At 29.7% G+C, this 16,720-nt stretch overlaps 1 protein-coding gene across 1 annotated transcript; it reads right to left on the bottom strand.

Moving 5' to 3' along the window:
- Positions 1-1,051: 1,051 nt before the first annotated feature.
- On the bottom strand, positions 1,052-15,930 carry LOC113387985 (jerky protein homolog-like). Its single transcript, XM_026625387.1, has 2 exons — positions 15,732-15,930; positions 1,052-1,953 (listed from the first exon to the last, which is right to left on the bottom strand). Exon 2 carries the CDS (start codon positions 1,832-1,834, stop codon positions 1,127-1,129), a length of 708 nt encoding a protein of 235 aa, XP_026481172.1. The 5' UTR covers positions 1,835-1,953; positions 15,732-15,930; the 3' UTR covers positions 1,052-1,126.
- Positions 15,931-16,720: the final 790 nt, after the last annotated feature.

The raw sequence follows: 16,720 nt of genomic DNA, 5'->3' as shown, positions 1-16,720 counted from the left end.
CGACGAAAAAGATCGATATTGGCAAATAGATCGAGCTAGAAAATCGATACCAAAAGTACTCACTATCGACCGCAAAGTATCGATATTTACTCAGTACTCGATATTTTGTTCTAACACTATGCCTACTATGCTCGTCACAACATAATTCGTTCGTTAAACTAAATACTTATGTTGCACTTCTAAATTACTATTATTATTATTATTATTTCTTTGTTTGTTTTTTTCTTTTTTTTTAATTTTTGTTTATATGATTGTTATTGTTAAAATTCTATTGTTAATATTTAATTAAAAACTTATAATTTAAAAAACACTAAAAAATTAAGATGCAAAATATTGACTTTTTTTTTTCTATTTATTATCTTTATATGACTGTTATTGTTAAAATACTTAATAATTAGTTAACTAAAAACTTATAATTTAAAACACTTAAAAATTGTGAAACAAAATTTTAATTTTTTATATGACTGTTATTGTTAAAATACTTAATAATTGGTTGACAAGAACTTATATTTTAAAAACACTTAAAAAATTGTGAAAAAAATACTCCATCAAAATTCCTAAAATTTGTAAAAGAAAAAAACTTATATTGTAAAAATACTTAACAATAATAATGAAAATGATAATGATAATGATAATAATAATAATATAAGACACTTAAATTTGTTAAAATATCATAATTTAACCTAAAATTTGTTAAATAAAATAATTATATTGTTTGTATATTAATAAGTATTTGTATATTAATAAGCTTATTGAAATATTTATTAAATTTTTAAAAATACTTGCTACAAACAAACTAGTTATATTTATAAATAATTAAAATTAACTAAATATAAATAAGTTTATAGTAAATAAATTAAATAATAAATAAATAAGTAATAAAATAGCTAATAATTAATTATATTAAACATATAAAATATTGACTTAAGCCTTGTTATAATATTATTATACTGACGGCTTGTAAAATTAATAAATAAATACATATCTTGAATTTCGCGAGTGGAAAGAGTTAATAACATTATATCATATAATAGAGAAGATAACAGCCTCTCATTGTTTTTAGTCATCAGTAACTAGCACTTAGTGTTATTTTAATTGATTTATATCTTCAAAATACTAACTTTTCTTAAAAAATGTTTAAACTTTCATTGTTTTTCTTGCTAGCAGCAAGATCGAGAATATTTTTAAGAACAGAAATTTGAAACTGATCACTCTCTGCTTGATCTTCAAACCAGCGTAATGCAATGTCCAAACTTTCATATGCTTGCTCAGCTGAAGGAATAATTTCTTTTTTAACTTCTTTATTTTCGTTTTCTTCTTTAACAGTTACCAACTCTACAATAACTTTATCTTCTGTGATAAGCAATGTTGAGTCACCATCATCTGACTCATGATCAGTTAAGAACTTTTCTCCTTCGTTTTGCAGATCACGAATACCATGCCTGGATTTAAATCTTTTTAGCCATCCTGCACTGGCCTGAAAATCAGGTGGTCCTCCATATTGTTGGTTGAGCTCCATAGCCTTTTTGCATAGAGTTGGTCCATTGATCTGTTCACCTTGGGATCTCTTTTCTATTAGCCATCTATAAATGGCTTCATCGGCATCTTCATTTTCTGCCAGTCTCATGGTTTTACGTTCCTTAACTCCATCGGCAGAGTCTATTTTGGATATAAATTCAATAATATCGGATTTTTGTTTTCGTATATCACTTATGGTAGATTTTCCAACTCCGTATTCTATGGCTAGTTTGATTAAAGGTTCTCCTTCATCTAAACGCCTAATGATATTGTATTTGTCTTTCATAGACAGAACTACTCTTTTGCGTCTCATCATTTTTGATACATATGCAAAAAACAGTTTTATGAAGACTCTTATCGATTAAGAAAATTATTGGAGATTATCTTGAGCATCTCCTATCAAAAGTCTTGACGATTAATGTTATTCATTTTTTTCTGTAAATAGAATAGAAAATGGCTACATATAATGTTTAGGAATGAAATGTAAATAGTATTTGATGGTAAATTATGAAATGGGAAAAAAATTATAGAAATTCTGTACGGATCAGAGACGTGGACTCTAAGAAAGGACGACAAAATCTATCTGGAGAGTTTTGAAATGTAGTACTGGAGACTAATGGAGAAAATAAAGTGAACAGATATTCTAGCAAATGAAGAAGTCGTGAGAAAAGTGGGCAAAAAAAGGACTCTACTGAGCACAATCATTAAAAGGAAAGGAAACTGGATCGGACCCATTCTGCAAAAAGAATGCCTTCTACCGAGCTCTACTGAGCAGAATCATTAAGAGGAAAGGAAACTGGATCGGACACCCATTCTGCAAAATGAATGCTTTTTATAGAGCATTATTGAGCAGACTCATTAAAAGGAAAGAAAACTGGATCGGACTCATTCTGCAAAAAGAATGTCTTTTACCCGGCGTCGTCGAAGTTAAAATAGAAGGATTAAAAAGATTTGAAAAAGAAGAATGTAAATGATTGATAACATACGCGAGAAGAAAAAAATAAGGAACTGAAAAGTTTGGACAGGAAAATTCATAGGATTGTAAAAAAAGTGAATAATTATAATTAAATGGTAATGGGAAAAATAAACAAAGGAGGGAAAGGGAATCATTGTTTTGTGGTCCTCTCACACATTGGACCTGCCTTCGGGTTGACTATCATTCATTACTATTACTATTCATAAAAAATATAAAAAAAACCAAATATGTCATTTAAACTAATCAATAAAATTATCATTCTATGTAAAAATCTATATTTTATTATTTTCTCTTAGTTCAGTAAAAGAAATATTTAAGAAAACAAAATTTAATGGTTGTTTAGCTATTTTTTTTATTTGGCTTTTTATTTGTCGAATTATACTATTGAGTTGTTTTTCCAACATGCCCCTTTAGTATACAATGTCCCTTTACGGCCGACAATTGTAAATTCCACAAATTTATTAAATGTCCTTAACTAGACAGTTGTAAATAAAAGAGAGAATAAAAAAAATTATACTATGAGTATATTTAGCAATCAATTCATAAACCTTTTCTAAAAATCAGATAAAATATAAGAAATGTACACTTAAAAAATATATTAATTATAAAATAAAATAAACTAGTGGGGCGCATGGCATCGTTCCTTAAAATACTAGGGTAAGCCAGTCTGGTAAATATTTTGGGGCGTTCACGATCTGTTTCAAAATTTTGTTCGGGAACCTTGCACAATTGCTATGTTTAATTTACTAGCCGCACTCCATAGTTGTAGATCGTAGGACTATATATGTTTAATAATTGTTCTGTATATTAGCAGTTTATTTTCAAATGGAACTTGTGATTTCCGACCTGTTAACCCATTGAATTGCCTACGTGTCAGTCTGAGCTGCGGGCGCTTCTTATTTATATCATGAACATATAAATAAGAATGCTAGGTGAGTCTCCTATCCAAATGTATTACCAGATATTTAACTACATACATATACCAATGCACCACTCGATTCAACAGGAGGTCTTGTCGTAGGGTAAAATTAACATGAAGTGATTTAGAATTGTGTATAATTTCATCAATTTTTTTTATTTTATGTACGTGTTTTTGTAGATTTTCGGAGGCAAGCAATTGGTTGTCATGTTGAGATAAAATTTCTGTATCATTTGCAAAGGTTGCAATCATAATAAAGTGAAGCAGCAAACCAAGAACACTACCTTGCGGAACTCCAAAAGAAATATTTCTAATATGAAAACGAATAACGCATTATTGAAACTGACGAAGAATCTTTGATCACACAAATATGATTTTAGGAAAAAATAGTAGTTGTATGGTAATGACTGAAATTTGACTGCTATTATTTTAGATTATAAAAAAGCTCAATTTCACATAGAACTAGAAGTGTGTGGCATCGTGCCTTAAGGCAAATTGCTAAAACTTCCCGTACCGTAACAAAATGTTCGAGAAATATTAAATGTTTTCATATAGATTATTATAAACACTGTAACATTGTCTAATATTTATAAGAGTTATATAAACTGAATTGCAAAGTTGAAAATCGTTGTTTCAAGTATATTAGAACTTTAGTCAGAATCAAAATTAAAATCTAAAGTATTTTTGATATATAAAAACAAAGCTTTTTGAAATAAAAAATTTGAAAAAAAATTTAAACAATTTTTTCCCCAAAAGTAATTATTTTATTAAAACAAGCAGGAAGTTCTTTGAACCATACTATACAGACGCTTAGTTCTCTCAAAAACTGCCATTTTTTGCACATTTAGCTCTGTATCTTCGAAATGGCTGGGCCTGCCTTTGCCAAAAACTAATCACCTCTTCTCCCAATCATTACAAATTGAATGTTTTTTAGATCATTCAAGTCGGATACTCGGTTCTCTCAAAAACTCGATTTTTATTTACTGCATTCTTTGCTGCGGACATACAAAACACACACACACACATCCATTTTTTCTGAGGTATGCCAAAAAGTTCAGAAACCTTAAAAACGTCGAGAAATGCAAAAATTTTCATTTTCGATTTTCGGCCCGTTACTATAACTACCCTACGGGAAGCTAAAAATTCATTTCGTCTAGAGTTGTCTAACTCAAACACTTACTTCTTAATGCATTGGATTAATTTTCTTAATTTTTCTGTACATATTTCAATGGGTGTTTATTTTGCACAGTACAAATACTGCTTCTACTATATACTGAGATGCTGAATAAGATATTTTACTCGAAGATGCAACTAATGCACCTCAAAAATTAATTGTATTGTAGATTCAATTTTATTCTAAAGTTAAAATCAAACTAGTTGGTATTGGTATTTAGCCTTGAGGCAAGTTAGAGCCACTTCTCGATATGTGTAAATAATCGATTTAATCAACAATAAATAAATTAATTTATGAGTGGTTAAAAGTATTTCGAGTGGATTTATTACACAACATTGAAAACGACCGAACACTCTATACCAAGTAAATCATCTAATTTTCATTTTAACAAACGTCAAAAAAACTACATTTTCTCAAACTTTGATGAATTTTTAAAATTAAACTATTTGTCGTAAGGCCGTAATATTACAGTAAGTTCTATAGGACCATGATATACGAGGTGTGTTCAAAAAGTACCCGGAATTTTTAAATTTCGCGGGTCTGGAGTGTCTGATTGTCAAAATTTTTTTTTATTGTGTTGGTATACATGCCCCTAAAGTATGAAGAAATTTTCAGCTATATTCACTGTTTACTTTGTCTGTGGTAGTCGCTAAGTTCGACGTGTTTTTCTGAGCTCGGCGATTTTTACAATGGAAGAATTGAAAAGTCAAAGAATTTGTATTAAATTTTGCGTAAAAAATGAAATAAAGTGTAACAAAGTGTGTGAAATGTTACAAAAAGCCTATGGTGTGTCTGCTATGAAAAAAACAAGTGTTTACGGGTGGTATAAGCGTTTCCAAGATGGCCGCGAAGACGTTGAAGATGACGAACGCTCCGGTCGACCCAGCACGTCAACAAACGATGAAAATGTGAAAGAAGTGGAAAAAATGGTTATGAATGATCGCCGAATCACAATTAGAGAAGTTGCTGATGAAGTTGGCATATCAATTGGCTCATGTCATAAAATTTTTTCAAATGTTTTGGGCATGAAACGAGTGGCAGCAAAATTCATTCCAAAATTCCTCACTCGTCGTTGCTTGTTCGTAATTTTTTGGCCAAAAACAATACCGTAGTCATGCCCCAACCTTTATATTCACCAGATATGGCTCCGTGTGACTTTTTCCTATTCCCAAAGTTGAAGAGACCCATGAAAGGACGGCGGTTTTCCTCGATTGAAGAAAATCGCTGAGAGTGCTCAAGGACATATCAAAAAGTGAATATCAAGGGTGCTTCGAAAATTGGAAAAAACGCTGGCATAAGTGTATTATATCTGGGGGGGACTACTTTGAAGGGGACCACATTAATGTAGACGAATAAATAAATATTTTTATGAAAAAACGAAAATTCCGGGTACTTTTTGAACAGACCTCGTATATTGCTAAAAAAAATCCATAAAAATCGGCTTAATTTTTTTTTTCAAGAGTTAATTACAAGAAACCGGCACGGTAGATTTTTACCTAAAACTAATCAGCATCAATCCCAACCAATATCGTTCGAACAGTTTCTGATTTTTTAAAATCGGTTCGGTAGGATGAGCTTAAATGTGGACGAAAAGTTTAACACTTTTTTTTTCAAATTACAAAGTAACGGCTTGGCAGATCGTCGCACAAAACTGGAAAATAATAGCCCTCATCGAAATACATCAAATGGCTTCTAAATTTCTGAAATCGGTTCAGGCGTTTTTGAGAAAACGTCGATGAAAGGTCTAATTTTGACAAATGCCAAAAAAACGATACCAATTTTTGCAAACTTTGACGAGTTAAACTAATTGTCGTAGGGCCGTAATATTTTAGTATGATCTAGAAGACTATAGTATCTACCGCAAAAAAAATAATAATAAAAATCGTCGAGAAAAATTTTTCTAACACTTTATTACAAGAAAACGACCCGTCCGATCTTTACCAAAAACTAATCAGCACGATTCCCAATCAATATCTTTCGAACGGTTTTTGAATTTTCATAATCGGTTTAGAATTGCGGGCTAAAACGTAGACGAAAATTTTTTCAATTTTCTGCTATTTATAAAGAAACGGCTCGGCAAATTGTCGCACAAAAAAGCCAATACATCGAATGGCTTTTAAATTTTTGAAATCGGCCCAGCCGATTTCGAGAAAACGCCGATTTACGGCAAAAAATCTGTTCACGTACACACACACACATACACATACTTTTTCCAAATTTGGTCTCATTCGATTCAGAATGGCTTGAAACGTCGAGAAAACATAAAATTAGCGAATCGGATTTTTTGATGAAAACAAACTTCTGTTTCGGGAAGTGGTATATGGCATCGTTTGCATTCCAGGCAAATTGCTGGAACTTCCCTATCAATAGAAATCAATTGCTTTTTGAATATTTTAAATCGGTTAATCGGTGCTTCTGAAAACTAACCGAAATGCCAAACTATGCTAAAATGTTCAAACTACTAAAACGCAAAGATATACTCGTACAAAAAAATCAAAATTGATTTTTAGAGGATTACAATAACTTACTTTACGGAAAGTTAATTATACAAACTATTTAAACTGTGTCAATCTTCAATATATAACAATGGCAAAGAATGAGTTTGTTCACTTTATTCAGTTTTTTTCCAAGGAATGCAAACATGTTCTGAAACCTTTAAAACGTAAAGATATACTAAAAATTTTATTTTAAATTTTTGGATGATTACAATAAATTACTTTACGGGAAGTTAATTGTACAAACTATTTAAACTGTGTCAATCTTCAATATACAACAATGGCAAAGAATGAGTTTGTTCACTTTATTCAGGTCTTGAATATACAAAACCTATAATCAATACTCGGCTATTCTCTCGTAAAATATCGAATAAATAAAATCCGTCGTCGTGTCGAGAGGAGGGTGAAAATAGGTGGCGGTTTTCGTTTCGTCCGGATAGGATAAAAATCTACGATAACTCCTGATGATTTACGACATTTAGCGCTCGCAAAGTGTCGCGTTGCCTTCGGAACGATGTTAATTGAGTCAGCGGACGTCCCGCTCTCATTTTTTTTACACATCTTTTATATCTTATTTCGAACGTCATATTTTCAAGCTGGAAAATAATTCACGAGCGATATATATCAAGCGAAATATAGTCGACACGATATTAATTCTCTAATCGCTATTATTTGAAATATGCACAGAGAACGATTTTTGACTTCCCGAAAAAGAAGTTTATGTTTTCACGAGAAAATCCGATTTGCTAATTTTGTATTATATTGACATTTTAAGGCATTTTGAATCGAATGAGACGAAATTTACAAAAGATAAGGGTTTGTGTGTGAGAGTAGCGGCCGATTTTTGACTTTTCGTCGAGGTTTTTATAAAAACGGGTGAATCGACTTCAAACATTTAAACGCTTTTAGATGTAACTCAATGAAGACAAGCGTTGTATATTTTTGTGCATCGATCGGCCAAGCCGTTTATCCTATAATCAGCAGAAGAATATAAAATGTTTAACCTATAATACTGAATTTTGAAAATTCAAAAACTGTTCGAAAACTTTTGTTTGGGTATTTGACACTTGATGAGCACTTGCGTCGTTTAGTTTGATACGATAGGCTGAGCCGTTACTTTATAATTAGCAAAAAAATGTCCACGTTATAGCCAGAAATTCTTAATTGATTTTAAAAATTCAAGAACTATTTGAAAGATATTATTTGGGAATCGTGCTGATTAGTTTTGGACAAAGATCGCCCAAGTAATTAACTGTTGAAAAAAAATTTACCATGAAACATTTTATGTTGACAGATATCATTATCCTGAAGACCGTACTAAAATATTACGGTCCTACAACAAGTCGTATAATTTTAATAGTTCATCAAAGTTTGAAAAAATATTATAGTCAAATAGCCGAGAATCGCTTTTGTGATGTAAAAAGTCAAAATTTAAATTTCACAGATTCAACAGCAAGTGGAATAAATTCGGTAACGAGCTGTCCTAATTAGATTTTGCCAGAAAATAGATCAAGTCATAAGAAATGGCATTGGAATTAGCAAAAAATAAGTAAGCTGTCTGCAAAACTTCAGTGAGTTATTTTTTATATTAAAAATTTTCTAGAAATATTTTTATGTCTAAACAACGTTTGCTCTATATATATATATATATATATATATATATATATAGCTGGCCCTGAATATAAACTTGAACAGGAAGAAAAAACAAGTAGTGTATGTTACGTGCCTTAAGGCAAATTGCTGAAACTTTCAGTACCGTATTGAAATATTCGAGAAACATTAAATGTTTTCTAACCGATTATTATATTTTTTATAAATTTCAATATTTTATAAACAACTAGCAAACCCGACGAACTCCGTTTCGCCACCAGATGGTTTCGTGAGAAAGATGAAGAAATTTTTTGTTTGTTTTATATTTGAAAAGGAAAAATTTGATTTTATTAGATGTATTAGATGTATTAGATATACAATTCACAAATTAAAACAACAAAATTAAATAAAAAAATAAATTAAATAAATTAAAATAACGAAACTAAATAACAAAACAATCTACAACAATAATGAATTTATTTTGATTACAAAAAAGCAGTGTATTTTAGTTGAACTTCTCTAAGTAAATGAAAGTGAATCCGCTCTTTTAGTAAACTCTCTTTGGTAAACCACATTTTTTGTTTTTTGGTCTGACGTTAACACAAACAAAGCGGATGGTTTTCCAACTCGTGAACAGGCAACGTATAACTGCCCGTGTGAAAAACAATGATTTTATAAATCTATTTGAAATTTATCCCACAAACACTAAGCTATTGGCCTTGCGACTTGCAAACGCAAAGCAAACTGAAAATTGCAATCGTTTGAAGTCAAACGGAAGACCAGTCAGAATCATTGGTATGCCACCAAATCGCCAGCAATTTTTAACCAAGCATAATTCTGATAATTCTCACTAATGTCATTACTCGAATTTTTAATTACGGTGCATGAAGTTCCAGCAATTTGCATTGAAGCACGATGCCATGCACCACTAATTTTCTTAGCTAAAAACCTTGCGGAGCTTTACAAGTATTTATGAATTAGAAGACGCCTATTATATACAGTGGTGTCGTGCTAATTTTTTTTTTGCCGGAACGCTAAAATTTAAAATCCGGTTCATAAACCGGTTCAAAAAATTTGATATATTTCGATAAGAACTCACAAATCTAATATATTGACTTCTTATATAATTAACTCTATTATATACAGCTAGTCTATACATTAAATTGTACAAGTATGAGGGAATCATTGAGTACATAATTTATATTCTTCAATAACATTAATTATATTTATTCTAGTATTAATTGTATTCATTGATACCTACAGGTATTTATTATGTTATAAAAGTACTCAAGATTAATAAATCAATACAATACAATACAATACTTTATAAGACTTAACTTAATAATATGATAGATAACCTATTACCTATCATACTATACTATATTATTGTATATCATAGATATATATCTATTATCTATCATACCGTGAGATACCTACACCGTCATTAACTTATTATATACCTACATACCTTTTGCTTCTTATAAATACTACTGTCTAATTTATATACCCACCTATATTATATAGGTTTACCTTACGCCCTATGTATTATATCTACCTATCTATTGTCTATACCGGGAATTGAACCCGGGACCTCCGCGTGGCGGTCGCGCACATTAACCACTACCCTACCGGGTACTCCCATTAATAATTATATATGGGACGCACTGTTGTTTCCGCGGGTCATTTTCTAATTAATTAGATGATTAATACTAAGGTGGCGCGACGACACGCGAAAAAAGACGGTTGATTGTAGCGTTACGGTGGTGTAGTGGTTAAGGTCGGGTTCGATTCTCAGTAGGGTTAATGTAGCGTGTAAGGGAAATTATAGGTTATAGGATATATAGTAGATATAGGTTAGGTGTATTCGGTGTACAATGTAGGGATTTGAGAGTATATAATGAAATATAGCGTATGGTATAGATGTAAGGCGTGTAGTATAGAATGCAACGTATAGGCATACGTAAGGCTATAAAAATACACGAATAGGAAATTATGATGTGGGTGTCAGCGTATAAAAAATGCGAATGTATATAAGATTTAATTTATAAATATTATTTTTTCTATAATAATTTTTATCTCGGTATTAAATATCTAAAATATCCAAAATATCCGTTACTTTACACCTTACTGCTGCCTTTGCCGTTATCACTTCATAGAAAATTAATTACTGCACTTTTAAACGATTGCGAGAATAGACATAGAACTATAAATTTTATTAAATGTTTGAGTAACTTGTGCGAGCTGAATTTCTTACGATGTTCTTAGTCTCGCAACATACTGAATTCTTAAAATTCTAAATTTAAACATATAATATAAAAATTATTATACCGCTGTCTGGAAGGGATGGCAAATTATAAATATACAGACTAATACATACAGAATTTGAAATTTTTCTATAATCCGTAATATTGAGAAAGTTTGCATTAGACCGAAAAAAGGAAGCGTATTTACCTAAGCTATGGAAATATATATGGAAAAATTATGATATGCACATGCATCCTGTGCTCACTTAAACTAAACAATGATCATAATATATTTAACGAATTTTCAACAGTATTTACAAATTACATTCAAATCACCCAAAGCAAGTGGGTTAAAGTCGTGTAATTTTTTAATTTGCCTCCCCCCTCTAAATTTAAAAATGGATTTTTCTGTGGGGCGTGCGCCCCACGTTGCGGATTACTAGTCTAGGAGTACAATTTTTTAATCTACTACCAGGTTAAAATAATTGAGTGATCATCAATTCCACAGCACCTTCAACAGATTTTTAAAAGATCAAAGTTTCTATGAATATGCATACAAATCTCAAATTGTAGGCCGAAATTGAGACAATAAGTCTATTGAAATATCAGGGTAACTCTTTTGCTATAAATTGTCAACTAATTTACCAATAAATAAATGTCAATAAAATAATGATTAAAAAAAATTACCAATAAATGTTGGATTGTAAAAATTTACAAGCGATCGAACGGCTTATATTTTTGCCTTAGATGGCAAAAAATTCATCCAATTATTAAAATATTACCTTTTTTGCAGTTCTTATGCTTTTGTATTTATAGAATTGCTTTTTTTAGCTATAATCAATTACCATTATATGAATGTCTTAAATTATTTATTTTATACGACTAACGCCCGCTATGTCCGCAACAAGTTCAACTTATATCCGAAATAATCGGGCATCAGACACTTTTCGGTCTTAAAGTAACATATGTGAAATTTGAAATACACTTATGTATTGTATTTAATATTTCAGTTCATACACCTCAATTTGTAACTAAATTAAAAACGACTTTGATAAAACCAGTGGTGTTGTGCTATATTTTTTTTTGCCGGAACGCTAAAATTTAAAAACTGGTTCATAAACCAGTTCAAAAACCGGTTTTCATGTTTTTTCCGGTTCCGTTCGAAAAGGAAAGAAACAAAAATTATTACAAAACCCATTTTGTGCACATATATGTATATTACAATAACAAGAACATTTAATAAAAATTAGTTGAATTGAAAATTGAAATTAGTTGAACTTATAAAATTTACTTATTAAATCATTTTCTGTATGTAGTGATTTTTTTATATTTTTTCTTGCCGGAACGCGTTCCGTCCCAAAAATGATTTGCCGGAACAAAGTTCCGGCGCGTTCCGGCTCGACAACACCACTGATTATATACGTTTACAGGATTTGTGTAATATTTATAAGAATTATATAAACTGAATTGCACAGTTAAAATTAATTATTTGAAGTATATAAGTGAAATTTAGCTAGAATTAGAATTAATATCCAAATTATTTTCGATATACATTAAAAATGTTTGGAAATAAAAAAAAAAAAAATCTTTTCCCAAAAGCAAATGTTTCGCCAACACAAGCTAAAGTTTTTTGAATCATTTAAAAGCCCAAAATCGTGGACAAAAAAAATTGTCCATACATACCCACATGCACATCCATTTTTCTGAAGGTATGCCAAAATATTCAGACACCTTTGAAACGTAAAAATATAAAGAAAATTTCATTTTCGTTTTGTTTGCGATTACTATAACTTGCCCTACGGGAAGTTAAAAATGTAATATTGTATTTCTGATTCTTTACTTTAAATTAATTACACTGTTGACTCTACAATCTTTCTTCTATATCCTTTATAAATTTAATATATTCATCCGATTACAAGGTATCACAATTGAAGAGAATCATTTCTCCTTCGAGTTCTCTCCAGATTGAAAGCAGTTGTAGATGAAATAAATCTAAGAGGCGAAGAAGAAGACGCTACAATTGTAGCAGTAATAGTAGTATACATACTATAATACTATAGGTGCAGCAGTTAAAGCTTACGACTTTTTGAAGGTGAATCCGGAATCTGCGCTTTTTAAGCGAATGAAAGACTTCAGGGAGCAAATACCATACTTTGTATTAGATAGATAGATAGATGGATGGGTGGATGGATGGATGGATGGATGGATGAATGCTGAGTTTCGACGTTAACATAGAATCAGAGCTATGGTGTGTAAATATAAAGCACGGTTTAAGGGTGAATTAAATCTCTCGAAGAGATTTAAATGTTTGCAAGCTAAAAATATATTTTACTATTATTGATTTTTTTAGAATTTTTTTCTATATAGTAAATAAAAGTAAAAACTCTTTTTCATTTATATAAAAATATCTATATGTAAAATTGAATATGTGTCAATATAGTTAAAAAACTATATTGTGTAATTATTTGGTGTATAGAGGGTAAGTTATGGTAATCGCAACAAAATAGCAAATGAAAATTTTTATACATTTAAATTTTATACATTTTGGCATACTTTAAAAAAAATGGATGTGTGTGTGCGGATACAAATTCTTTTCGATGATTTCGTGAATAAGAATTAAACGATTTATAATTAAAAAAAACATTCGTATTGATAAGAAGACGCGCTGATTAGTTTTTGCCAAAGGCAGGTCCAGCCGTTTTGGAGTAACGGGGTAAATGGTAATTCAGTTTCTGAGATAACTGAGTGCCTAATTTGAATAATTTAAAGAACATTTTATTTGTATTGCCGAAATGAAAAACTAATTAAACTTTTGGTAAGGCAGGTCTAGCAGTTTCGGAGATGCAGAAGAAAAAGTAAAAAAAAAAATGATATTTGGCGTTCAAAAATTATCATTAGACATATGCACATCAAATTACCACATATTTTATAGGGCTCTTAATAATAAGTGCAAATTTTGTTTACATTTCTATGGGTTCTGTACCCATGTTTATGCGACGCGACGCTTACGCGCTTCGATATTTCATCTCTAAATAGCGATTGGTTTGAAAAGAAGTTCAATTTTCAAAATTTTCAAAATTTTCAATATATAAAAAAATCCAAATTATTCAAAAAAGTCACTATTTTTCAAATATTTCTAAAATTTCAAAAATAAATTTTTTTTCAGAGTTTTAAAAAAAGTGTAAACCATTAAAAAAAAAAAAAATCAGTAAGAAAAGTTTCAGTCATTTGCCTTGAGGCACGATGCCATGCACCACTAGTTTTTTATATTATTATTAAAACTATATGTTTGCTCAACCCTATAATTTTTATTAATTTCTAGACCAATTTTTGTGTTCTACTTTCTATAATAGTTGAATAAAAACGCATACGACCCGAAATTTTCATCTTCTCAAGATATGCCAAATTTTGTACAAACTATTATTAGTGGAAAAGGCTCAAAAGATCCGCGGGTAAAAAGGTTTGCAATCAATACTTATTTTTAATGTTTATTTGTTGACTTTGTGTACACGTACATTAGTCATATACATTTTATAAGTTATCATTACAATGCTATTTATTTTATTTATCAATGGTGAGTACGTAAAGTTAGGGAATTTTTAACAACAATATCTGAACAAAGTTAAATAAGCAACCATTGCCCTAAATCAAACATCGTTGTAGTCAAAAATCAAATAAACGTATTTGAAAATCTTTAACAAAATTATTTTCTTTTGTTGTTAGTTTTCTTGGTTGTGAGCACTGTTGTTTAGTTTACAAGACTTTACTATATTTTTTATGTATACGTTATTTAATTGTTTCATAAGATGACATATTATTTTAAAGTTCGATTCAACAGGTGTTTTCATATAACTTCCATAAAAGCTAATATGTGGGTGAGGTAAATAGGATCAACTGATCTTTTACCGTGGCAGTAGAGCAAACAATAAAAATAGTAAATAAAAACGTAAATTAAGTTAAAAAGGCTATTTACAAAGATATAAATCAAAAAATTGTTATTCCAATATCGCTGATCATTTTTTTTTGACAAAATTATAGACAGTGTTATCTTTTCAAAAATATGCCCACAAAATTCACATTTTGCATTGGTTTAATAATGTAGTCAAGGGATTTATTCTCGACGTGGATTTGTTACATTTTAAACCATGCTAAAAGTACACAGAGTATTTTATTACCATGGCGTCAGCAAAACGCATTTAGTATGAGATTGATAGGTCATTTATTTAAATACCTTCCGGATTGTATTTTTCGATTCAATATTAGAGTATTAATACGTAACGTGGATCGTCTACCGTATGCTTTTTATTTCATTCCATATCAAACTAAAAAAATAGTTGAAATAAAATATTGATTCATGCTTATTTATGCATGTTTCATTCAGGAGGTGATTAAAAATTTGTGAACTAGTTGTATTATTTAAATTTTATTTTATTGTATTAGAAACTGGCCCATAGATCTACTCGAGTAAATTTATTTTCTTTAAGTGGTTACTAAATGGAGTGATCCTGATACTATAATTTTATTATTATTATTATTTATATTTTTATATTTTTATTATTATTTGTATTACTATTATTATTTTTATTATTATTATTATTATTATTATTATTATTATCATTATCATTCTCATTATTATTCCTATTATTATTACTGCTATCATTATTATTATCAATATTATTTATATTATTATATCATTTATTATATACATATATATATTTTGTTGTTAAACCATAGCAAAATAGCTTATAAAATTCTATGTAATTTTGATTGCTGTTTCCCGAAATAAAACAATAAGCAATTAGGTATTACAACTTACCTCGCACAATTCTTCCACGTGTGTATCAAAATATGTGCAAAATGATGGAAATAGTAATTCAAATGTATTACGAAGTAAACTGTTTAACATGATAACACTAAAACACTATTAAATTACAAAAATGACGATTACGAAAAACTAAAAACGCGTCCCGAAAATAATTACACTTAAAGGGAGTTAAGGTCGTGTCACCTCTTAGACGGCGTTTGCAGAACTAAATCACACCTGCATTAAACTATTGAAATTATTTTACGATTTTGCACGAATTTTATCGATTTGGCACGATTGTTAAAATTTGGGTACGTAATACAATATTTTTCAAGGGCACGAGCTCATAATATATTTTATAATGTACATTTACGAAGTCTTGTTGAATTGTACCAATTTGTTTAGGCCATGGCTTCTTAAATTATGAGCCGCGAATGTTTTTAATGTCAAAAATATAATATATATCCTATTGTAACGACTTCTAAAACTATATATTGACATATGTATATAAGTATGTTGTTTTCTAATAAACGAATCATCTAAAAATAATAATTAACTAGTGGTGTGTATGGCATCGTGCCTTAAGGCAAATTGCTGGAACTTCCATTACCGTAACGAAATGTTCGAGGAATATTGAATGTTTTCAAATAAATTATTATAAATATTGTAACATTGTCTAATATTTATAAGAATTATGTTGCAAAGTTGAAATTATTTGTTTAAAGTATATTAGAACTTCAGCCAGAATCACAATTAAAATCTGAGTTATTTTCGATATACTTTTTTGAAAAAAAAAAAATTTTTTTTTGAAAATAAATTAAAACAAATTTTTTTCTCCAATAGCAACTGTTTTGTTAAAACAAGCAGAAAGTTCTTTGAATCATTCAAATCGGACGCTTAGTTCTCTAAAAACTGCCATTATTTGGTCAATACGAATTGAATGTATTTTGGATCATTCAAATCCGATGCTCCAATCTCTCAAAAACTCAATTTCTATTTTT

This window comes from Ctenocephalides felis, unplaced genomic scaffold, assembly GCF_003426905.1.
Source record: "Ctenocephalides felis isolate EL2017-DRISC unplaced genomic scaffold, ASM342690v1 CF-g0.4_SCAFFOLD_03572, whole genome shotgun sequence".
NCBI classification, from domain to species: Eukaryota; Metazoa; Arthropoda; class Insecta; order Siphonaptera; family Pulicidae; genus Ctenocephalides; species Ctenocephalides felis.
Note: the sequence above shows the minus strand (reverse complement) of the source record. Positions and strands in the feature narration are given on the sequence as shown.